Source organism: Triturus cristatus, chromosome 12 (genome assembly GCF_964204655.1).
Source record: "Triturus cristatus chromosome 12, aTriCri1.1, whole genome shotgun sequence".
In the NCBI taxonomy this organism is placed as follows: Eukaryota; Metazoa; Chordata; class Amphibia; order Caudata; family Salamandridae; genus Triturus; species Triturus cristatus.
In genome coordinates this window covers 200,073,890-200,099,420 of record NC_140595.1, presented here as the reverse complement: position 1 = coordinate 200,099,420, position 25,531 = coordinate 200,073,890, and the positions used below count along the sequence as shown (strand labels likewise).

Genomic DNA, 25,531 nt, shown 5'->3' with positions numbered 1-25,531 from the left:
CTGATCTCCCGCACACCCACCTTCCATATGTGCACAGACCTCTTTACTCACCAGGAATGACTGCTTGGCCTCATCATTGCTCTCAAAGCCCTTCGTGTCAAACTTGCCCTGCTGGAGGCTGCTCTGCATCAGATTGACTGCACTGGTCACTCCACGCTGGATGTCCTGAAAGGTGGTGGCTGGGAAACCCATCCGCAGCTTGTTACACAGGACTTCCCTGATGAAAAGAGAAAAACAGTAGGTATTCGTATAAAGGAAATAAAGAGACTTTCTGAGGGTTACAGAGAACATGGCAGGGTAGCAGTGGATGCGACTAATTTACAAAAAATCCTTTTGAAGTCTAGAAATTGGCATGTAAGCAACTCTGTTCCTATTGTAAAAGAAATCTGTAACTGCAGTGCATGTGAACTTCTACCAATGTTATCCTTACATGCCTCATCTCTTTAATCCCCCTCAAATCTAGAGGGTGGGTGAACTGGAGTTGTTGATGCAGGTTGGAGCGAGATGGTTTTACGCAGTTCGTCTCATCAAGAGGAAATAAGGGAGGATTTACAAAGACCTGTCCTGTTGGCTTGAGAAGCCCATTTACCAATCATTTTAGGAGGCTGTGGTCTGTTGTCCTTTTAAGATAACAGGGTTAGGGCAAAGTAAGAAGAAGCAATATTCGAGCGCATGGCATTTATTTAATAACAAAAATACTTTATCGCCGGGCTCGTGTTTCCATGACGACCAGGGATTCTAAAGCTCCGAATCAAAGCAATAGATAAAAGTAAGAGCACAGCTCTAATCACATGATATCTCAAAGTCAAACAGATCAAACGTTTGTGTGCCACAGCTCAGAGCTTAAAGAACAAGCAGCACATTCACTACATAAAATGTTAGCTTCCACAGACAGAGGTTAAGACACTGAAGACCAGCTACTGACCCCGAGGACCAGCAAGCACTGTTAAAATGAATTAGTTATGGAACTGAAAAGCAGCGCGGTCGCAAAAGTGAAAGCGACCGCCCTGGGTTAATTAGTAACCTGATCCAGGAATGCAGCTGGCACACTGTGCGCCGCTACTCGCTCCGCTCGCTCACGAGACCCATAGGCCATGGGAGTAAACTTTTACAGAAAAGGCGGGACATACCCCTGCCTTTGGCCATTTGGGTGCTTGCATTTTTGAAAGCCACACACAATGGCCAATAAAATGTGTGGGTGTGAACAAAAGAACACTGAGAAGTCTCTAGGAAGTTGGGAGTGCTTACAAGAAGCCTCCCCATAGAGCAGCGCATGCGCGCTGCGCTAGGCACGACCTAGAAAGGAAACTCTTAACAGATTACTGCCCAAAGGACTATTTAAAAAGGAAACTACTAACAGATTACTGCCCGTAAATTAACAGACTGGACATACATCTTTACACAATCACTCTGGACATAGGGATGAGCTGGATTGGTTAAAATGAAACTTTTAATTTATTTAAGTTTTTTGTAAACTTACTCAGCTGGTTTGAGACAATTTAGGGTTCTGAATACATATAAAGATTAATGGGAAGCAGGTTAAAGATTTGCCGATTAAAGCACACAATTTATGCACACTCATTTATAGCACTCAGTAGTTACAATGCTCATCTTTTATACAGGGTGGTCCCCAGGTTTGAAAGTACCTGAAATCTGACTCCAAGACAGTGGTGGAGTGGTTGATCATAGCACAGAGACAGTCTATACTGGAACTGGACAGGGACCGCCCAATGCACTTCTTCACAATGTAGAAAACATCGTCCACCATACTGGAGGTCAGTTGACCTTTCTCAAATGAGTCCATTGCCACTGCCTGTCAAGAAAAGAGGAGAGTTAAATGGATTAACATAAAGTCTACGGTATCATCCATAATTACGCAGATACAAGTGCTTCTCTTCGGAGAGCAGCAATAGAAAAGCCTGTAGTGTTAGCCAGTCAATCAGAACAAATCATTCCTAAGAGACTGTAAAAGAAGATGCTCTGAGACATCGCTCTGTAAAACAAATTAACAGTCAACAAATAAAATTTTGAAGTGCCACGGTGTCATAGGATTCAAACAAAACATCCTAGAAAGGTCAAGAGGTCAGAGGGATCCATCAAAAAAGGTAGGCTAGGTTGGGAGGTCAAAGTTGTATAGAAACCGCCCAGCAAGGTCAGAAGATCACACAAACTTAGCAAAAGAGCCAGGCTGATTAAGAATGCCAAAGTGGTCATACAGAAGAGCATGGCCGAATGAGTGGTCCAAAGGCAAAAAATAATCACACGTAGCAAGGTTATACATTCAAAGGAATCAGCCTTCTAAAAAAGGCAGGGAGGTGGAATAAAATGGCCAGGCAAGCGCAGTGTTCTCAATCTGTAAACATGATTTAACGTAAACAATTATCAGTAAAATAAAGATCTGAGCTAATGGTCTGAGGCCCTGTAATGCCATCATGTTCTGAGTTAAGTGCAATCTGCTCACAACATTAAAATACCGCCAGCAAAGTTTTTACATTAAAAATTATTTTGAAGCACAAATGTTTCATGAGGGTTTGCAGTGATATATGCAACAAGGACCAAGTGCTGGCACCTGCCAAATCTTTGAATGGTATGGCTGTCTCGCCTCTTCATGTACCAGCAGGTGAATGAAGAAAACACTTTTCAGGGTCAGAAAAATGCAAGTGTGTCGACTAGTACATGGCAGGGCTTATCAATTTAACACAGTCGTTAGTGGTTTGCGTGTGCTTGGTCTAAATGAAACTTTCAAAACCAAGATTATACATCCACAAGTGTATAGCTGTGGAGCAACTGTGCTAGGGATAGCAATTTAATTTGGACAGGTTGGAGGGAATGTGCTTAAGATTGCATTCTCTTTATCTGCCATTGAGAATGGTATTTTGCTTCAGGGTTTATTTCAAAATCAGTTTTACTCAGTAGCAAGAGCTTCTTTTGAAAGGTTTGAGATTGTGGAGAAATCTGGGTCTCAGCATAAAAAAATGATCCATGTTGTTTCAAGTATGAGAATATTTCTCCTTCTAAACAATCCACAACCGTATAATTTCCATTCCAGCCCTTAGAGAATTTGCATTTCCTGAGTCTAGCTTAAACGCCTTGAACCAGGACTCTGAGAAACATTCAGTCAAATTATGAGAACTTATGTAACTGTCCTGCATTGCCAAATAAGGGTGAGTGGGGATTTTCAACTCAAACTAATTTTAACAGTGATGATTTTATTGTTGAATGGACTTTTGCCCATGTTTTAGTTGTACATTAGTGTTAACTCAAAGACTTCCTACATCCATAATTTATTATGAATGCTATAAAAACAATTGAAACTACAACAAAATGTAATATTTACCGTAAGACAGTGGTCAAAGTCACTAGCAGTGGGATACTCTTAGCGGGAAATGCAACGAGGCATACGCTGAAGTCACTGCAATGATGATTGCATTTTATGTTTGTCTGTTTAAATGGAATGTTAGGAAGTAAGAAACGTTTCACTGTTTTCAGCAATTTTAATAGAAAAACAGTTTAATCCAAAGGTCATACATATGCACTGGGACTGGCTCCTACTGTGAATAAGTTGGTAGCACTGCTGTGCTAAACCTCTTTAATGTACTAATCTGGCCTGCTGAAAATTCTGAAGTACCTAAACTTTAAGGCTCAGTGGAAATTTTAACCATTCTTTTTCTTCAGCCGATTAATCGTTTTATATCTTAACAAAAACAACATATTCTGGATCTTTAATTTACTTTTACTATTAAGTTTCACACAAAAGTAAAAAAAAAAAAAGAAAAACGAGAACTAAGCTGCAGTCTTACGGGTTTCTATACGGACAGGTGGAAATACTGCAGAAATATTTGTGCTAGATACTGAAAAAGTACATAGTATGCTGTGTCAGCTGAAATGAGACTATACATTTTTGTGGATTTCCTGATCGATTATTCTGGTCTCTTTGTTTAACATAACAAAACTCTGTGAAAAATCAGGATCAGAAATATTTTAAAAACAGCCCATACGGAAATCTGTGTAGTATGGACATGATTTTTATCTTTTAATGACATCTTAACATGCAAATATGTTCATAAACAATATGAAATCCAAGCTCTCCTCTCCCTTTAAATGCACGAATAAAGGAACCAAGGAGGTACACATCACTTACGGGATGTTAAGGGATAGATATCTTTCCCATTAGACAAATTCATAAGGGAGGATCTCTAAGAAAAAATAGTCCCTATTTTGTTTCCGAAGAAATCAGCTCTAACGAAGAACCTGCGCTTCATTCTTGCACCCAGCATTACCTCACCCTCTCCATCTCCAGACTAAGTCCAGAAATCGTAGAGGAATTCAAGCTCCATGCTCAAACCAGAATTAACAAGGAGTAATTAGGGCCAGTTGCAATGGTAGTTTTAGTGATGTGTTCGACTGTGATTTTATATTCAGGGTAAAGAGGCCTCTTGGTGCCAGGTTCATGCAGAAGCCGCTACCTTATTAACAGTTTCTCTCATGAAGTATTCCTCCATGGTAATGTAATAGCCAATCAGCTCCTGCATCGTGCGGCTCAGTAGGCAGTGGTTTAGCAGCTTCTCCAGGCTCTTTGCATGCTCTGCAGAGGAAAAAAGGGCATTCTGAGCATCATACAGGAGCCAAAAGAGAAAGTGTGATATAAAGGTCAACTGAAAATGACAGCATTAAAGGCTAATGGACCAAGCAAAGCCTAGTATAAAATGTTCACTTCCACAAAACGAAGATAAGGCAAGGGGCAAGCAATAATATACAACAAATCAAACAGCCCAACAATTTTTAAAGCAATCCTGGCAAGGGGGAATTGACTGCCAAGTATTCCTGATGGGGACAGAATGCCCGATGGAGCTAAACCTAGGTGTCTAAAGCCTACCGCTCTCAAATAAATTTGAGAGAGGATGCATTAGCTGTAGCAGCTGCAGGGCCAGTGTGATTAACTCCATTTTGTGTGCCCCAAACTCCAGTTGTGGATCTTTTCCTTTGGATTGAATCTACAAGACTGTTTTTCTTCTTTTCCGTATAGTGGTAAGAGATCTTTTGATATATTCAGTTCTCCTATACCTCATGTTGCTGTTTCCGATCAAACCATTGCATGCTTTTTGTAGGCAGCTGGAATGGAATGTTAAGATTTCATACGTAACTATAATGAGGCTTCACTGAAAGGAGCCTCTCTGTAGGAAGCTGGCTCTGTATATACTATACCAAAATGAGGTATAGTGTGCGCAGAGTCCAGTGGAACCCCATAGGTATGCAGAGGTAAACGTAGATAGCACCTTTAAAAAATAAAAAAATATATTAATTTTTATTTATACATTGTATACAAGGTCAAATTTGCATACATTACGAAACATAATAGAACAGGCAACCCATGGCAATATATTACAATTGATCATTTACCCTCAGTTACAATCTTCTTTGTTTTGGTACATTGCTGTACACTCATTATACACGCACAGTACTACTCTTCTGCATAGAAATAGCGGGGTTTTATTTTGTACATATTGTAACGCCTCTTCGTGATAAAATCACAGTTGGGATATAAATCCTGCATTTTTTTCTATTCCTTTTAATCTCAGGTTGTGCATGGCTCCCACCTCTTGTGTCACCGACAACTCTGCGTGGTAAGCAAGTGGGAGCAGAGGGGCATAGAGTGGAAGCTTCGCTGCCATTTGACCTAGCGCCTGCCATGCTGCTATCGTGGTATCTATTGTGTTGATTTCTCTTTTGGGTGTACCCCTACTTGAGTGCGACAATATAGATTTCAATGGAATGGGGTGTGCATTGCCGTCTTCGAACGCAACATTAGGGATAAAGTCATGATGATTGTACCAATAGTATGCATACTCCGCCTGTGCGCTGAGATAGTACAGATATATGTCAGGCACACCGAAGCCGCCCTTAGTGTAGTCCAGGGTAAGTGTCTCCCAACTCACGCGGGCCTGTTTTCCTCCCCAAACCAGCTTTACAAACGTATATAGCACCTTACTCTCTATTTGTGGTAGTGTGGTGGAACAGTAAGGCTTTATCAGAGGGTAGTGTTAAGCATTTGTTGTACACACTCAGGCAAGAAATTATGTCACACACTCAAAGGCTGAACTCAGACCAATTTGCTTGTATCAAAAATATTATTTAGTTATTTTATTTCTAGAGCCAAGCCAAGCCTGGTGCAGGTAAGTGAAATAATACTTTGCAAAATCTTATGCAGTGATTTACAGTTGAATGCAGGTTCAAATGGAGTTGGATGAGTTACAGGTAAGTCAACAGTTCAAAATTACTCTTTAGTTAATTTGTAGATTACAGTACACATTACTGATTGGATTACTTTTTAAGTTACTTTTGCTAATCATTGTGATATGCCTAGATATCACACTGAAACATTTCCTAGACAAAAGGTAAGTAATTCAGTTTTACAGTTATGCAGTTTTTCAATGTTTCATACAAACCAACTCCACACTTAGAAGAATTTTCAAGGAAAAGCAGTCAATGCAATCCTATGTGAGGAAATGAAGTTAACAGTTTGCAGGTAAGTACTTATTATGGGAGTTGGTATTCTGGGGTTAGTACTAGGGTTCCCCCAGGGTTGAGGATGCACTCTCAGAACACCCTCGGTGACACTAGGGCGGCTGGGTGTAGAGTGCTGAGGCCCAATGTTATCCAACGGGGGATAGGGCGCCTCCGGTTGGTGGCTCCTCACATGTAGGTCACAAGGTTGTGGGAGCAAAGCTCCTAATGTTAGGCTCAGGGCAAAGGGGGGTCCGGTTTAGCACACAAAGTGCACCCGCAGCGGCGGCTGGGTGCAGGGTGCTGGTTTGGCATCGGGTGCCCGCTTGTTTTCAATGGGGATTCTCTGGTTGCAACTGCAGGCTCGGGGACGAAAATCTTCTGGAGGTGACCACCGGTTGGAGAGGTAAGTTTGGATGCCTGGGGATGCTAGGACACAGTCGGTTGAGCCACCCAAGGCTGTGGGGAGTTGGGTGCAGGGGTGTCTTTAGGCATTGGGTTTTCTTACCAGCTCCGGTCACGGTCTGAGGATCCTCCAGAAAGGAGCTGCAGGTGTCGACTGGAGATCCGAGGCAGGTTAGAGATCAGTAGATCTCAGGCCAGGATAGCCGGGAAGACCTCCTTGCAAGGTTATATCACTTGAACTCAGGCCGTGGGCGTCAGATGCAGAGTGGTGCAGACTCGCGTTTTTGGCTAGTGCCAGAGTCTTCAGGTGAGCAAATCCGGTGCTCACGGGAGACAAAGTCTTGGTTTTGGAAGGCAGGGCAGGCCCTTCGGGTTCATAAGGGCTGACACATCAGGATTTCGCTGGAGCAGGTTTGAGGTGGGGACAGGCCGGTAGGTCAGGGGCCAAGTCAGTGGGCGTCCTCCTCTTTGTAATTTAGCACTGCTTCTTCGGTCCTCCTTCTTCTGAGGAGGCAAGGTTCAGGGTTGCCCCTAAATCCTAGATTTAAGGGTGTTACAGGTAAGTAAGGTTTGGGAGCAAAGGGTCCCTTCCTTGTGGTAGGTACACCCCCTACTATGCCACCCTCCAGTGGGAGGGGGGGCATATGCCTCTATCTGGTTGGCTGGGTCCCCTCATCTGCAAGATGGCGGGGACTGAGAGTTGTGCTTCACCTTGCCTCCCTCACCTGAGGGGTGGGGTTGGCAAAGGTGGGCACACCTCCCTTCCTCACTTGGTATTCCAGACGATTCTCCTGGCCAAAGTGGGGGTCAGAAATGTGGGAGCCAGTTACTGGAGGAAGCAAAGGGCTGTGGCTGGTGTAGGTCACGAAGGCAGCAAGCCTTTGAAGCTTCCCCTTCGTGGACCCTGCCTATCTTGGGGAAGGAGGTTTCACACCTCGTTCCAGGATGTGCATTGTTTCATGCCCCCAAGAGTAGCAGGCTCTTGACCCAGGGGTCCAGAAACATGTCTGTTGGTGGCAGCTGGCGAGCAGCCACTCAGCCAGGACACTAGAGTTAGGTCGTTTTTCAGGGGGCATCTCTAAGATGCCCTCTGATTGCATTTTTCATTAAATCCCACACTGGCATCAGTGTGGGTTTAATGTGCTATGAAGTTTATTACCAAACTTCCCAGTTTTCAGTAAAGCCTTTATGGTGCTGTGGAGTTCGTAATGACAACCTCCCATCACCATATACACTTAATGGCATTAGTGCACTTAAAATGTCTAAGAATTGGTTTAGACATTGTAGGGGTACAGGGCTCATGCACCTTTACCCCCAACACTAGTATAGTGCAGCCAGTTAGAGGGGTGGCTTACCTATGCCAGGCCAGTGGTTTGTAGGCATGGAACACAGAGATGGACACTTCACTTTGTTCTGCACCAAAACACACAGCTTGCAATGGCAGTGTGTGCGTGTAAAGGTACAGGGCCTCTAAGGGTGGCACAATAAGTGCTGCAGCCCTTAGAGGCCTTCCCTGGCTATAGTGCTCTTGGTACCTATGGTACCTGTGGCCAAAGAGTGCCAATTGGGTTTTGTCTCAATTCAGTTTTAGGGAAAGAACATAGACCGTGGGTACCTGGTTGGCAGGAATCCAAGGTACACTCAGTCAAAGTACATCAACAGTTTGGCAAAAAGTGGGGGCAAACATGCAAAAAGAGGGCACTTTCTTACACTCTCATCTCGTACTTTTGAGTTTGAGTAGTTTGCAAGATTGGGTGAGTTCAAAAAAGCTACTTGGAAGTGACATGAAAGGAGGGCAAAACAAAATGCATCCAGTATAGCGAGTAACAGTAACACTCGTGTCACAACCAAAAACCGCTTTTAAAGTACAGAGTATGTTTTTCTGTCAAGAAAAATTAAAGTGAAGGCTAAAAAATCCTAAAGTAAAAATAGGAATAATGTGTTTAGCCAAAACAATGTGAACATTTTTTTAAATGCTGACTGGCAACTAAAACATACATTGCAAGGAAGTACGCCTCGAAAACAGGAGGGACTGAATAGTGGCCAAGTTCCCATGAACAGACTTAAGGAGAAGAGAATATGTAAACCAAGATATTTTTATGTGCCAAGTGTACAAAAGTAATTCTAACAACCATGTGCATCAACTGAAGATCTATTCTGCATACCTTTGATGCATTTGAGTGTTTTTTTTAAAGTAGAAAATGTGTATTATACGTTCATAGAGGCTTAGGGGGCATTTCCAAAATGTATCACTAATGCTAACAATAATCATGCAAACAATTATCTGGCGCTCTCATTAAAAAATGTAATTTGATCCAAATTATTCACAATGTTAAATTTATTGCACAAAGAGAGCCAGAAATGTCTCCCGCTCCTTAGTAGTGATTTTACAGACAAAAAAATAAGACGAACCTTAATGGAATCTCTTTAAAGATATGTTCAACTGTTAAACCCTAAACTAGCTGCAACCTAAAATGTAAGTTGAATCTTGTATTTCAAATGGATAGATTTACAAAACAGCTTTGGATGCATGAAGTTTAGTAAAGACAGTTGCACATTCGAAGCATATTATACTGGAGACGTCTAGAACATATACCAGTATGCAATTTAGTCATTAAACTGTCAACGTACTTAGAGGGAAAACAAATCTACTTGCACCATTCACTGCTAAGGTTAACACATTAGCAAAATTAATTATCTTCTGGTCTTGGATACATTTTTTGCAAGATACAAAATCTAACATACAAATGTCAAGTAATCCTGGAAAGCACTAATTTCTTCAGTCCAACTGCCGCAAATGAAGTGTCCTGCTTTAGGTCCAAAAATCTCTACCCACCCTACTGCTCTAAACGTGTAAGGTTCTTATTGGAAGAGTATAGTCAAACCGTAATTCCATAAATTAACAGAGGGCTACTTACAGTCTGTATGCTTCAAGTCAAATGTACTATGGTTATGATTAACCAAAACAAAGACAGATGAATATAAAATCCATCAATCTCAAACACTTCGGCAGTTACAAGCTTTTCTTTAACAGTCTTCCAAAATAATCTATAACTTTATGGCACTTTGAAGTAGAAATGAGAGCTAACTTTTCCTAATTGATTACCATCGATAATAAATCATAGAAGCTAATAAATAACATTCTTTCTGAAAAAAGAGCAAGCATATTGCAACCTTGAAGTGCTAGCATTTCAATTTATTACACTCCCACTACTTTACCGTACCCTTGCTCTAGAAGCACCATGTTTGCTTTTTTGTGAGTTTCTTCGTATAAGAAATACAGTAGTACAAGCTCGGGTGGACTGTAACACAGCATGTGACTTTAGAATAAGCCACATAAGAAAGAACACGGTTTACAAATGGAGTATGCCGTTTAAGAAGATATTCCACTGGCTAGCTGTATAAGAAGCAGAGACATTTTATTACGCCAAAGCCAGCCACAGGCCTCAGTAGAACGATGTATTATTTCACAACATCAGCTCTTTGGAGTGCTTAGCAATTTTCCTTTAGTGAATAGCTAGTCCATTTCCCAGTCATAACTGGATAACTGGCGATAGAACGGAAAGCCTACGTTAACATTTAGCAGGGAGGTAAAAAAATACATAAGAATAATTTTAAAGAAGATATGAACTTTTTTTACAGTGAAGAATGCTACAAATGATTGTATTTTAAGTTAAACATACTATTTTTACAGTTTCTCAACCTTTCGTCCTAGCTCATTACTGAGACAAAACACGTGTACTTTATGTGTTGACTATACAATAGGTGCATACATATATAATTGAAATTAACTTTATCACATACATTTCATGAGATTTGTAGTGTAGTTATGAAAAGATTGTGACTAAATGGAGTAGAGGAGCACATCATAGCTAGGAGCATTCAAGGAAAACACTTCAGATAAGAAAGAGGACTTGAAAATCAGAAGACTAGAAAAGTTAAGAAAATTATTTAGGGTAAAAGGAGTCAATAAATGATTGTAAGGTAAAAGGAGTCAAGAAACTCACCATGCCAAATATTATTGAGGCTGAAAGGGGAAGCCGATAAATGAAATGTAAACTGGAATGGTGGGATTGAGGGGTTCCTGGAAATGCACTGGACATGGAAAGGAGCTGTGCATTCCACTCCGACAATGGCGTGGGGAAGGAGTTGATAAAGAGAGCTAGGACGGGGAGAGCTGGCAAACACAGTGCCATGAAAGGTAGTGGGAAATACAACAGAACATATGCAGGGCTGCTTTGAGGAGCAGAGAAGCTAACAGTGCTGTGGGTAGGACAGAGAAGAGCACACCAGTAAGAGGAAACCAATAAACTCAATGTATGAGAGGAACTTTTAAAATGCAATACAAGAATCAGAAAATGAACAGTTGTGGGTGTGATTCATAGGGCATATAAATTATGATGTGGTATGAGTAAGTAAGTGCTTCACAGAACACTTAAATTGCATCTTAGCAAGTCAGAAGGAAATGCAATGGCTCCATGAACCTTATTTTTGTCATCAGGCTAAGAACTGACTAGGGTACAATTTTACCTTGCTTCACCTCTTCAGATGATATTGAATCTCCCACTTCGAAATCAGCAGTGATGCGACGTTTCAGGAACCGGAGGTACAACTCACTACGGGCACTCATCAGTGCAACCTCAGCAAGAATAGGGTCAAGTTCCCTGTAAATGTACAAAGAGACAAACAAACAATTTCAGAAAGGTGCCTTTTACCTTTGTGTCTCAACCACAGCAGAGCAACAGTCTTACATTACTTAACTAGTCCATTGAACCTACCAGTTTTGGTACCTAGGAGCAAAGTCAGTGAAAGGCTTCTAATGTAGTGATCAAAGCCATAGCAAATGATCCATGTAGACATAACAAAAAATGGAATAAGCATTTGCAATGTAATAGGTCTTGCATTTGCAAGATTCTGAGATATTGGCATTGTAAATGACAATGCCTTTTATTTATGTGTTTTAAAAGGCTGCAATCAACAACTATAAGTACAAAGTGCACATAAATAAAAAGCACTGTTATGTACGATACCAATAGGTCAAAATTTTGAAAATGCGAGACCTATTGCATTGCAAATGTTTGTTCTTTAGCAAGCAACCTCAGAGAGGGTTCGGCACGAACAGCTTCTGCAAGGTCTAAGCCCCTCCATCAAGCACAGATTAGCTGAGGAGAATCGATGCGCTTATGTGTGCTGTTGTGAGAAATTAATACTTCTCGCTTTAGCTACTTTCCCTTTCCTTTCTAAAGCTGTCCTGGGCTGCGAGGCAAGTAAAAGCGCACCTCGTGCGCTGAACATAAAAAACAAACAAAAAGTGGCCGCCATTGTCCCGGGCTGCTTGGAAAGTGAAAGGGTGTATGGCACGCTGAACATAAACAAGCATTGGCATAGCCAATAGGTCTCGCCTTTGGAGCCTTATAAGTATTTATTTATGCAGTACAATATCCTTGGTGCAACAACATCAACTGTTGCATGGTTAAACACTTATAAGGTCCCAAAGGCGAGACCTATTGGCTTTGCCAATGCTCGTTTAATTTAGAACATTCTATCCTTAGTGGGTGAGTGAAAGGGAGGATGGACAGATGGATTGAAAGTGTGGGTGGATGGAAGGATGGATGAGGGAAAGGATGAATGAGTGCCCTAGGTCCCAGGGGTACCACTTACTAGGGACTTACTGAGGTGCTTAAGGCCTGACCAATTGGGCATCAGTTGACAGTTACCTTATTTGGGGGAAAGAACACTGGCACTGGGGACCTGCGTGGAGGGAACCCAGTGCACTCCAGTCAAAGTTGCATCAAATACCAGGCAACAATGTGGTGGTGGTGGTTACTACTGCAACAAAACTCAGTTTCCTACAAGGGCAGAGAGGGACCTGGCAAAAGAGCATACAGTGAGCTATAGCCATGCCAAAAAGCATACTCTGGAGATCCATTAAGATTCTCATGGACGTGGATCACTAGGCAGCATAACGCACAAGTTACTTACTTGTGTAACAATATATCTGTAAGAGACATTAGTTAGTGATAGATTCCTTGCCTTAGAATATCCCCAGGCGTCAGACTGGATCCGGAAAGTTTTTCGTCAGCAGTACCCCTGCGCGTTGGTAGGCGTCGTTGTACGGCTCCGCGTACGTCGCTGGCGTCGTAGTCGCCGAGATGACGTCGCTGAAGCTACTTAGACGCACCCACGCGCACTGACGTCAGTTCTGTACACAACTTTCCGTGCCAGGAACGCATAGCCATGCAAGATACCGACCAATGGTGCATTGAAACTAGGGCCCTGAAAGGGTTGACCTTAACCCTAGAAATCAGTTCGCAGAACGGGGAGGATCGGTGGGGCGCTAAGGAATCTATCACTAACTAATGTCTCTTACAGATATATCGTTACACAAGTAAGTAACTTGTGCATCTGAAAGAGACACATTAGTGATAGATTTCTTACCTTAGAATAGATACCCCAGCAATACCAACCCTGGTGGTGGGTCTGCGAACAAAGATCACACCAGAAAGTCACAAAGAACAGAACGGCCAAAGAAGCCGTCTCTCCGGACTTCACTGTCAATGCAATAATGCTTAGTAAAAGTGTGCAGCGAGGCCCATGTGGCTGCCTGACAGAGGTCTTGACCACGTCCCAATGCAGTAGTAGCTGCTGTCGCCCTGGTCGAATGGGCTCGCAACCCCCACCGGAGGTTCCTTTTAGCCAGAGAATAACAGGCTTTGATACACAAGACGACCCAGCGGGAGATCTCTTGTGTACAGCCCGGCCTTTCTTGGCGCCCACGTAGCCAACAAAGAGCTGGTCATTCACCCGGGAACTTTTGTGTGCGATTTAAGTAAAATGAAAGCGCACGTTTTGGGTCCAGACAGTGGAGCCTCTCTTCCTCTCTGGAAGGGTGCAGAGGCAAAAAGAAAGTGGGCAAGGTGATAGTTTGCCCAATGTTATCTGATATTTATAAAGCGCACGGCTACTTTCAGGAGTAAAATGTGAAAAGCAGTGACAACTTTTGGCAAGAAGGAAGGACGAGTGCGACGCACAACCTTGTCCGGATGGATAGCCCGAAAAGGAGGCTTACAGGAAAGAGCCCGGATCTCACTCATGCGCCTAGCGGAGGTGATGGCAACCAGGAAAGCAGTCTTCAAAGTCAACAAAGGAAGAGGACAGTTGTGAAGCGGCTCAAAAGGAGCACACATCAAAAAAGTAAGCACCAGATTCAAGTCCCACTGCGGCATCATAAACGGAATAGGAGGGAAAAGGTGAGCAATGCCTTTGAGAAATCTATTAACAGGGGACTTGAAAAGACAGGGCTGATCAGGAAGCCTGAGAAAGGCAGATTGCAGAAAGGTAGCCCTTAATAGTACCCAGAGCAGAGCCCTGCCGGGCCAAAGAAAGAAGGAACAAAAGGACCTCTGAAAGAGGGACAGAAAGGGGATCCACAGCCTTTGCTGTGCACCATGCCACAAATTTGTTCCACCTGCAGGCATATACCGATTTAGTGGCGGGACGCCTGGCTGCCAGAATGACATCACAGACTTCAGGAGGCAAGTCAAACGGAATCAACTGTCACCGCTCAATCTCCACGCATGTAGGTGGAGGCTGGACAGTTTCGGGTGGAGGACGTCCCCTGCTGCTGCGACAGAAGATCCTTCCGAAGAGGCAGTCGGATCGGGGGATCCATGCTCATACTGAGTAGCTCGGGATACCAAACTCTTCGAGCCCAGTCCGGGGCCACAAGAATGACTTGGCCCCGGTCGCGCCTGATCTTCTTCAGCACTCTGGGTAGAAGTGGTATAGGCGGAAAGGCGTACAATAGACCGCAGCTCCACTCGCGACGAAAAGCGTCGCCGAGCGAGTGCCGCCTTGGAAATTCCAACGCGCAGAACAGCTGACATTGCGCGTTCTCTTCAGTGGCGAATAGATCTAACCAAGGCTCTCCCCACTGTCGAAAGAGACCTTGCACCACCTCCGAGTGAAGACGCCATTCGTGATCCATCAGGCACTGGCGGCTGAGTTAGTCTGCTCTGGCGTTCAAAGAACCTGCCAGGTGTTGAACCATGAGGGAAATGCCCTGACGTTCCAGCCATGTCCAGAGGCGCAGAGCCTGCTAACATAGGGTCCATGACCCCACCCCGCCTTGTTTGTTGCAATACCACATGGCGGTGGTGTTGTCTGTGAACACCTGCATCACCTTCCCCTTGACAGAGGGAAGGAATGCCTTCAGTGCAAGAAGGATCGCTTGAAGCTCCAGAAGGTTGATATGGAGCCGGGACTCCACTGGAGACCAGAGGCCTCTGATCTCCGCCTCTTCCATGTGGCCGCCCAAGCCCAGGAGGGACGCATCCGTCACCACTGTGTGCTCCGGTTGGGGAAGGGAGAGGGATCTGCCGCTGACCCACTGCTGATTCGTGAGCCACCACTGCAATTGTTGTGCAGTGCCCTCCGAGATCTGGACGTAGTCGGACAGGTTTCCCTGATGCTGCGCCCACTGGAACTTCAGGTCCCACTGCAGAGCCCGCATATGCCATCTGGCATGGTTGGTGAGCAGGATGCAGGAGGCCATGAGGCCCAGCAGCCTCAAGGTCGTCCTGATCGAAACCCGGGACAAGGGCTGAAAGATCGGAATCATAGCCCGAATGTCCCGGACTCGTTGTTCGGGAGGATAGACCCGAAACTGCACAGTGTCCAGAACCGCTCTGATGAAGAGGAGGCTCTGAGAGGAAATCAGGTGCGACTTCGGCACGTTGATGGGGAGCCCCATCAAATGCAGGAGGTCGGCCGTAGTCTGGAGGTGGGAGACGACTGTTTGGGGCGAGCCCGCCTTCAACAACCAGTCGTCGAGATAGGGGGAAGACTGAAACCCCATATCTGCGCAGATGAGCTGCGACCACAGCCATCACTTTCGTGAACACCCGAGGGGCGCTTGTAAGGCCAAAGGGGAGCACGGTAAACTGAAAATGCTCCTGCCCTACCATGAATCGCAGGTAACGGTGGGCTGGCAGGACGGGGTTATGAAAATAAGCGTCCTGCAGGTCTAACGCTACCAACCAGTCTTGCGGGTCGAGGGCAGACAAGACCTGAGCAAGGGTGAGCATCTTGAACTTTTCCTTTCGGAGGAAGCAATTGACATCCCGAAGGTCCAAGATAGGACGCAGGCCTTTGTCCTTCTTTGGAACCAAGAGGTAGTGGGAGTAACAACCACAACCTAATTCTGGCATCGGAACGCGTTCTATGGCCCCCTTGGCCAAGAGGGCCGTAACTTCCTGCAGGAGAAGTGCCAAGTGATCCTCCGACATGTGGTGGTACTGTGGTGGCATGGTTGGAGGGGTAGTCTCGAAGGGGAGGGAGTAGCCCCTTCGGACAAGCTGCAGAACCCACCTGTCCGATATGATGGTGCGCCAGTGGTGGAGGTGATGGCGAATCCTGCCACCCACTGGTGTCTGGTGGGCCTGAAACACCGGACTAGGAAGGTTTGGAGGCAGTGGCTGCAGGGGAGGTGGTGGACTGACCTGCATGCTGGCCCCATGACCCTCTGCGGGTCCTACATCCGCGGCTGCGCGGAGACTGTTGCTGCGCAGGCCTGTGGCTTTGAAACGATAGTGCTTGAGCGCCCCTTCCTTGGCCACGAAAGGAGTGAAAAGCAGAAGTGGAAGGAGTGCGCGTAACTGAAAGGCCTAAGGACTTGGCCGTAGCCCGTGAGTCCTTAAAACGTTCCAACGCGCAATCTGCTTTATCACCGAACAGGCGAGTGCCATCAAAGGGCATGTCCATCAACGTGTTCTGGACATCCACAGAAAATCCAGTTGTCCTCAGCCAGGCGTAGCGCCACTGTCGTTGAAATCGCCCTGCCCAGCGAGTCAGCAGTGTCAAGACCACAAAGGATGGTGAACTTTGCTGCATCTCTCCCCTCAGCAATAGCTTGGGAGAGTATTGTCCGAGCCTCCACCGGACACTGAGGCAGCACTTGCGCAACCGTATCCCACACAGAATGGGAATAACGGCTCAAGAGACATGCGGTGTTCACATACCGCAGGCCTGAACTGGCGGAAGAAAAAAATCTTCTTCCCAAACTGCTCCAGGTTCTTGGACTCCCTGTCCGGAGGTGCAGAAGGGAACGCGCTCGGGGATGCAGAGGCTTGGACAACCAAGCTCCCGGGGGTGGGGTGTTGGGAGAGGAAAACTGTGTCTCCCGGGGCCGGGCGATGGCGTCGGGCCACATTCTTGTCCACAGGAGCCCCTGTGTTGGGCCTGGACCAGGTACCCAAAAGAACATCTGAGAGTGCATCGTTAAAAGGCAGCAGCGGCTCCGTAGAAGCAGAAGCTGGCCGAAGCACCTCTGTCAGGAGGTTAGGCCTGACGGCCTCAGTAGGAAGCTTGAGGTGGAGAGCCTTGGCTGCCCTACGCAACATCATAGAATATGAACAACCCTCCTCCGTAGCCACGGTAGAAGGAGACAGTGCGCCAGGTTCCGGAGCATAATCCTGGTCACCTGCATCTCCCGGATCCTCATCCCAGTCCGGGTCTAACTCGCATTGAGCTGCGAGAGCGTCCTCAGACCCCTCCCAGTCCTCCACAGCCTGTTGAACAGGTGGAACATATGGACGTCGGTGGATATAGGGATAGACGTTCCCAAACGGCGTCGGAATCGGCGTCAGTAGACACCCTTCCGGCACCGGCTCCACGCCGGGGAGGAAACCGGGGACAGCGTCGGCCAGGTCTGCAGCCGGCGGCGGTGCTGTCGACGTCGGACGTACACGGCCAACCGACATGGACGGGGATCCAGGCCTGGATCCACGGGGGTCCCTCGGCATCGAGGCCGGAGTCACCGACGAAGTCAGGGCCGGATCCAGCGACGCCGAAGGACGAGGACCCCCAGCCAGGCCCGCCGGGCCCAAAGGCGCACCGGCAGAGCCCCACGGTCCGAAGACACGTGCCATGGCTGATAGGAACTCCTGCAGCTGGGCCGGGGTCGCCGATGGACCCGGGAAGGGCGGGTAGGTCATCGGCAATTGCGTAGGCTCCTCAGGAGCGGCGCCACCTGCACCCTTAGCCGCATCGCGCGACCAGCTAGGGGAAGGCGAAGATCGACGACGCTGCTTCGCCTTACCTGACTCCGAGTGCGAAGACTTCAAATGATGGTGATGGCTCCGCGGCTGGTCCCTCGACCTCCCACGGGACCGGGACCTTGAACGGCGCAGCACCGACTCCCGGGCCTCCAACCACTTCCGGGACCGCTCCTGAAAAGTTTTCGGAGCCATGGCCGGGCAGTGGGGGCACGACTGAGTCGTGGTCGCGCCCCAGGCAGTAGAGACACTCACGGTGCGGGTCCGTCACCGACATCGTGCGAGGACAGGCCACGCAGGACTTAAAACCGGGCATCCCTATGCACCTGTACATTGATAAACACTTGAAAACAGAGACAAAATGTCCCAAAAACCTGGGGGTACCGCTCGCTCCAGATCTGCGCTTGCTGGCGCGGAAAAAGAAAGAACTGACGTCAGCGCGCGTGGGCGTGTCTATGTAGCTCCAGTGACGTCATCTCGGCGACTACAATGCCAGCGACATACGCGGAGCCGTACGATGACTCTTACCGACGCGCAGGGGTACTGCTGACGAAAAACTTTCCGGATCCAGTCTGACGCCTGGGGATATTCTAAGGTAAGGAATCTATCACCAACGTGTCTCTTTCAGATATGTATTGACCACATGGCCACCTGGGTGTCTGCGCTAGTCTAGCAGCGAAGATCTTGTGTGCCAATGGAATCCATTTCTGGGACTTTTACATCAAGTAATCTTAAAGACGTACAACAGAATATTTGCTAGGACCAGCCAGGTTTTAAAAGGGATCTGTTCAAAACAAGGAACTGGTGAGAGGACTGGCCATAGCATATAATTAAAGCAATGATTCTACATAAATGACAAAAAAATTCTCAGACTGGCATTATGCAAAAAAGAAAAGCTTTCCAAACCCTGTAATTTATGTAGCAGTATACTATGCATTATGAAAAAACACCACATTTGTCTGAATGTTTATTGCTTCTTTGGAAGAGCAGTGTGCCATTATTGAGCAATGTAAAGTCTTCTGCATATTTATACATGGAGGTAAGTCAAATTTATTTATTTCTTTAAATTTATATATCAACGCAACAGCTACCCAAAAAAGGTTTTGCGGCGCTATCTGGGAACAGCAGAGGAGAGAGAGAAACCTACTTGCTGAAAAGCCAGGTTTTGAGTGACTTACGGAACAATAGGAAATTGGGTTGAATACGGAGAGACAGAGGGAGAGCATTCCACAGTACAGGACCTAAATACGAAAAGGAACGACCACCCGTGCGGGAGAGTTCGACCTTAGGGACCTGGAATTTGGCTTGTGTAGAGGACCGAAGAGTGCGAGAAGGTACGTAGGGGCAGGCTAAGTGTTGCAAATAGCGAGGGGCTCTGTCATGCTTGATACGAAACATGTAAGTCAGGGCCTTAAACATAACCCATTTCTCGACCAAGAGCCAGTGTAGGTTCCTCAGCAAAATGGAGATCGAGGCATTTCTGGAGGCCCGACACAGTAATCTGGCGGTAGAGTAATGTACTCGCTGCAGCTTGCGCGTTAGAGCTTTATTAGCTCCCAGATAGAGTATGTTCCCATAATCCAGCCTAGATGTAACAAGGGCCTGGACTACGGTTCTCTGGGTGGGGCCAGGTAGCATCCACACAATCTTCCTCAGCCATTTCAGAATGGTGAAGCATGTTGCCGCAACCTTGGTAGCTTGTTGACGCATGGATAATGAATCGTCGATGATAAATCCAAGGTTGCGCACCTGGGTGGAAGGTTGCGGGAACGTACCCATTTCTGTGGGCCAATGTTGGGGGCCCCAGAGGACTCTATCTTTGCCAAGAACCAGAACCTCAGTTGTATCGCCATTCAGTTTTAAAAAGTTGGCGTGCATCCAGGACGCCACTTTGCTGAGCCCCGTCCTAAGTGCAGAAGGCTCGGTGGTCTTACCAGCTGAGAGAGAGAAAATAATCTGGGTGTCGTCAGCATAAGAGAATAGCGACAACCCAGATTCCTCTACGATAGCTGCCAGGGGTGTAACATAAATGTTAAATAACAGGGGGCTGAGAATAGATCCCTGTGGAACCCCATATGGTGAGGAGTAGACTTTAGAGTTGGCCGAGGATGAGAAAACCTGAAAGGTGCGGTTTGTGAGAAAGGAAATGAGCCAACTCAGAGCAGCGCCAGTTACACCAGTGGACTGGAGGGTCTTTAGGAGTACGGCATGGGAAACCGTATCAAAGGCAGCGTTTAAATCCAATAACACCAGAGCCATCGTGTCACCTGCATCCAGATTCTGTCGCAGCATTTCAGTGACACCTAAAAGTGTGGTCTCAGTAGAATAACCGGTCCTGAAGCCGGACTTGGAAGGATGAAGAAACCAGTTTGTTTCGATGAACTTAGATAGTTGGCTATTAATGTGTCTCTCCAAAACCTTTGAGAGAGCAGGAAGCAGAGAGATTGGCCGATAGTTTGAGGGGAGCGCCGGGTCAGAGTTGGCTTTTTTTAATAGTGGAACGACCATTGCATGCTTCCAGTCCAAAGGGACGAAAGACTCCATTAGAGAAGTTCCAAAATGTATAGGAGTGATGGTTGTTCAAGCTGCTGTAACACGGTAATGGGCAAAATGTCACACGGGGATCCCAATTTAGTCTTGCTTAGGTATTGTTTGAGTGTCGTCATATCCAAGAGTGGCCAAGTATCAAGGATATTCCTAGGGTCCGTGGCGAGTACAACTCGGCATTCGGATGGGGGCTGGGTTGGGCAGAGGTCAAAGTGGGCGAAGGAATAGAGGGGGAGGTGTTGCCAGCCAATGAGGAGTATATTGTTTCCACTTTATTTAGGAAAAATTGGGCAAGATCCTCACATTGCGTTGTGTTCACACTGGGGGGAGGATGGGTGGTTGCAGAACCAGAGAGTTCTTTGACCATCTTAAAGAGTGTTTTGGGACACTTTTTAACCTCTGTAATGGTAGAGGAAACAAAGTTTGCACGTGCGGACATACAGTGGGAGTGATACGCCCTTTTAGTCGTAAGGTATGCGATTTTGGCTTCAGGCGCATATGTCCTTCGCCACCGTCTTTCCACGTTTTTGCATTTAGTTTTCTCCTTTTTTAGCTCTACGGAGAACCACGGGGCAGGAGGACGGTGATTGTTTAGCTTCCTGACCGAAACGGGAAGGCAGGTGTCTAGTGCTGACTGGATCCAGTCTTGAAACGCCACGAGGTCCAGGACAAAAATGTTTTAAAGATGGGAGCATTAGTAAGAAGAAAGTGGTTGAAATTGGCAATGTCCAAATTTTTCCAGTTCCTGGTTGGTTTTGTGACACTGACGCTCACCACATAGGAGTGATGTGGAACCACAAACCTGAAACCCACTAAAAAATTATCAGTCCAGCAGAGAGGGGAGGCTGCAGGACATTGAAGATAGGGTAAATTAGAAAAGAAATCAGGTCAAGCAGATGGCCCGCTTTGTGAGTAGGCCCCATGTTGTGAAGTAAGATGTTCATGGCAGCCAGGTCAGAGATAAAAGTGTTACTTGTAGTGCAAGCGGAGTCCTCCAGGTGGAGATTGAGATCTCCCAGAATTGTGAAATTGGCTAAACTACAAAGAAAAGAAGTGACAAGGTCGGGGAAATTTGCAACCCACGGGCCAGATGGCCCAGGGGGGCGGTACACCAGTATCCCTGAAAACGTGAAGTGAGGGGTTAAGATCAATTTGAACACTGCTGCTTCACAGCCTGGGATAAGTAACTCATCGAACTTACAACTGAGAGTATTTTTCAAAATAATGGCGATCCCTCCACCTAATCTATCTTCTCTGTCTTTCCTGACTATTACGTAGTTAGATGGCAAGGCTCTGGCTACATCAGGACCCGAGCTGGTGTTCAGCCATGTCTCGGTCAGGAAGATAGCATCAGGTTGTAGATCAACTAGGAGATCAAAAACATCCGCCTGATGTTTTGGGAGGGAGCGACAATTGATATTATAAAAAGAAAAGTTGTTGATGGGAGATTGCTTAAGTTTCATGTGAGGTTCATGTGAGGTGCTGGGTAGTGAAGCATTACCTGATCCATATAGATTGGTATTCACTGTGAAATTACAGCCCGGACAGGCGACAATAGTTCCCCCAGTGTTCAAACGGGTGCAGTTAAGCTGCGGGTTCGTACGAAGGTTCAGCAGCTGAGTGGGTGAATACTTTAAGATGTCGCTGTTGAAAGGAGCAGGGGTTAGTGCCCCGGGTCCCGGCCTGGCGCATACGGGCTTGCCTTTAGCGCGCCCGCTGCGCGCGTCCGCTAGTGCCATGGGCTGCTTTTGTGGAGCCCGCCTTGGGAAGGGAGCGCAACAACTAGAGCGTCCCTTTCCCCAAGATGGCGGCGGCGTGTGGCCCAACCCGGAAGTGGGTTGGAGAAGAGGAATTGCCCTGTGACCTCCCTCCACACAAACAGTCCGCTCTTGACTGCGGTGGACCTGGGGGGGGGTCACAGGTTAAGACTCGCTCTCTTGAGGACTACAGGATGTGTGCAAAGTGCAAGAAACTGTTTTTTTAAATGCTACCAATTGCGTCAGTGCAATTCAAAGTACAGCCTCAGAGAATATTGAAAATGTACAATTCATTCACACAGTTTTTAAAAATCAATTCTAATTAATTCGAGGATAGCAGCAGTAATGAGACTCACAAAGCTCACGCTGTTGGATGTTAATCAAGAGACTGGAAAAAAGGATTGTTGCTCAAATCTTCCATCCTGGAACTATGGAAGTGGGAGATCCACAGTTGTCTGTAAATGGCAGTAGAACCCGAAGTGGAAGGAGTCGGCTCTTACACATGTGGATACTGCAGAGGATCAATTTACCACAGTCAGGAGTGTTCTGCCAAAACAGGTGACTTCCAAAATCTAATCCACAGACGGACCGGAACACGGATAATCGCTCTCAAGTTCCTGTGGTTTTCAGCAGGAGTCCCCGCTCATGTTGCAGAATTCGGCCCTCACGGCATTAGTCCGTCCGCATGACAATTCGTTACAGGGGTCTCTGCCCTGTAGCATGGCACGCAGCTCTTGAAGCACCGGCAAATTAGATGTTATGAAAGGAATTCTTGCACAAAATACCATGATAATGCTTTAATATGTTACAACATGTTTCAATACCTAAACTGCACACAAATAATTTACAAACCATTTTAGTGTCTTAACTATAGGGAGCAGTTTGATCTGGCTAACCAAGTGGATAGGAAGAAATCGACTTTTAGCCTAGGAAGGGAGGGAAAACATGTCTCCCATTCCACAGAATCCCTACAGCCTCTTTTACTACCCGTACTCTTCCCTATCTTTCCAGAAAACCCTTACTCGAGCCCTAATCTTCCTGGCTGTGTTTGCCCTTTGGAGTGAAAAGCTTGATTTGGTAGGAAAGGAACAAATGGGTGTAATATTAGTCCACCCCACCCTAAGCTCCAGGCTACTTGGTATCACTTTTAGTACACCTCTCAGTTTGCCTCTGGCCATTATGTACCTTTGTTCTCTCTTCCATTATGCCTCCTAGCCCTTACAATCACATGCCAATGAACAAAGTGTCAGCTATTGTCTAACCCTTGAAAGGTAAATGGTCAGAAGAGCTACAGTGAAACAAGCATCATGTTGCACATATAAAGCACTGTGATGGTCATTGGGAGTCATAAATTTACCCACAGCCCATTCGGTGAAAAGTTAAATTGCAATGGAGGAGGCACCAACCCTGAAACCAATAGCACCAATTAGAATGGAGGAGCCCAACCGTTATAGATGCTGGAGGCACTTTTGCCTATCTATTCTCTATTAGACCATAAAGATGCTGGCACTATTGAGGAAGCTGGTATTTAGTGTCCATGGCCATCAACAGAACCGTGGTTCCGAGACAAACAATTGACACCAATGAGCAACAACGCTCATGAGATGAGACGGATTGGCAGGAAGCGGTGGCTTCCCCAAGAGAGGTGGCGATTCCTGCTAGATTCAAATTAGTACAACTGAAGGTGCCGCATCGCACATACTACACCAGGACACTCTTATATAAATTACACAGAGCAGATACACCGCTTTGCATCAGACAATGTGGGGAACCAGGTACATTCTGGCACATACTATGGGAATGTGTAGAAATTAATAACTATTGGAAAGCAGTCATGCGCACAATCTCGCAGGTCACTGGGATAACGGTGGCACCTGAACCAAAGCGATGCATACTAAACATCTGGGAGCCCACAGACCTCAATCAGGCAGCGCAAACGTGGGTGTCGCTCGGTATGACATTAGCAAAGAGGGATATAGCGCAGCTGTGGGGCGCAAGGCAAGTCCCTACACTACGAAAACGGTGTACTGGTATGGTCGAATTAATGGTAACAGAAAAATCAGTATACGTCCATAGGAGATGCCCCAAAAAATGGACCCGGATATGGGGGAAATGGAACGATTATCGGGGTAACATCTGTGATCCCCCACAGGAAGAAACACTATCAGACAACTCCGACTAGCCAAGGTGTATATAGGAGATAGTAATAAGGTGCATTTTGATGTGGGCAAAGGGATGGTTGCGAAATGTTATGACAAAATTGTAAACAGACCCTTGATATATGGAAAAAATGACTGAAAATTCGGGGGCGTTGTATATGTAATGAGAAAATCACATCATATGGTATTGCAGATTTTGTTGAAAATTGAAAACGTTAATAAAAACATTTTTTTTTTAAAACAACGCTCATGAGCACTGTCAATTATAGCAACTGTAACCAATGATCTTTTGTGCACTGAGGCCACTAGGGGGCACGAGGATACTTTTACGATGTTGAACATTGGCCATTCCAGACCTCAGGAGAATGGCAAACAGGTCACTGATATAGTCCTGTAAAGGCTAATTTAACAAGATGCCTACCTTGCATCAGTCTTGTCTGTGGCTGAAATTCTCATCATGCTGTTTTGCACCTGCTGGAACTGCAAATACAAATGGGAAACAATGGAAACTGAATCCTTCTAAAACATCCTCTTTCCAGGTCTCAACTTTCAATCCTCCCACCATTTATTCCATCAATGCCCTGCTTCCTCCACTTTCATTCGCCCGGACTGCTCTCGTTCCACCATTTACACTTTAACTACGAACACCCAATACATTCAGCCCTCTCTCCTTTGCTCCTTCTAAACTTAGCAATCTCTCCTTCCAGACCCCAGCTTTTAAAGTGCTCTCATACCATTTTCTCAATCTTCGATTTCTCTTCTCTGATTTTCCTATTCTTACCAACCCCCCTTAAATTCCCCTTACGCTTAGCACTCTCTCCTTTCCACATACATCCTCATCCATTAGCACAACTGTCCCTCTCTTTCAATTACCTTTACAAATAAATATCTCTTCTTTCAACTCACTGCACATACCCCTGCCCCTATCCACTACCTGCACTTGGCCCACCCTCCCTCCTGCAATTAAACCATTGTAGTCTCACAGGATACTCTACACTTGGGGGCATATGTATCAAACCCTTTTCCCATTCGCAAACGGGCCGATTCTCAGAATCGGCCCGTTTGCGAACGGGAAAAGGCCTTTTGGGATGTATCATCCCAAAAG

At 46.1% G+C, this 25,531-nt stretch overlaps 1 protein-coding gene across 1 annotated transcript in view; it reads right to left on the bottom strand.

The window, feature by feature from the left end:
• The window catches only part of COG4 (component of oligomeric golgi complex 4), a 128,435-nt gene that overhangs the window by 13,442 nt on the left and 89,462 nt on the right, over positions 1–25,531 (bottom strand). The window contains exons 8-12 of the mRNA XM_085640010.1: positions 24,848–24,906; positions 11,440–11,573; positions 4,467–4,585; positions 1,647–1,813; positions 52–217 (exon numbers count right to left, since the gene is read on the bottom strand). Coding sequence (XP_085496136.1) covers positions 52–217; positions 1,647–1,813; positions 4,467–4,585; positions 11,440–11,573; positions 24,848–24,906 — 645 coding nt within the window. The remainder of the gene's footprint in view (positions 1–51; positions 218–1,646; positions 1,814–4,466; positions 4,586–11,439; positions 11,574–24,847; positions 24,907–25,531) is intronic.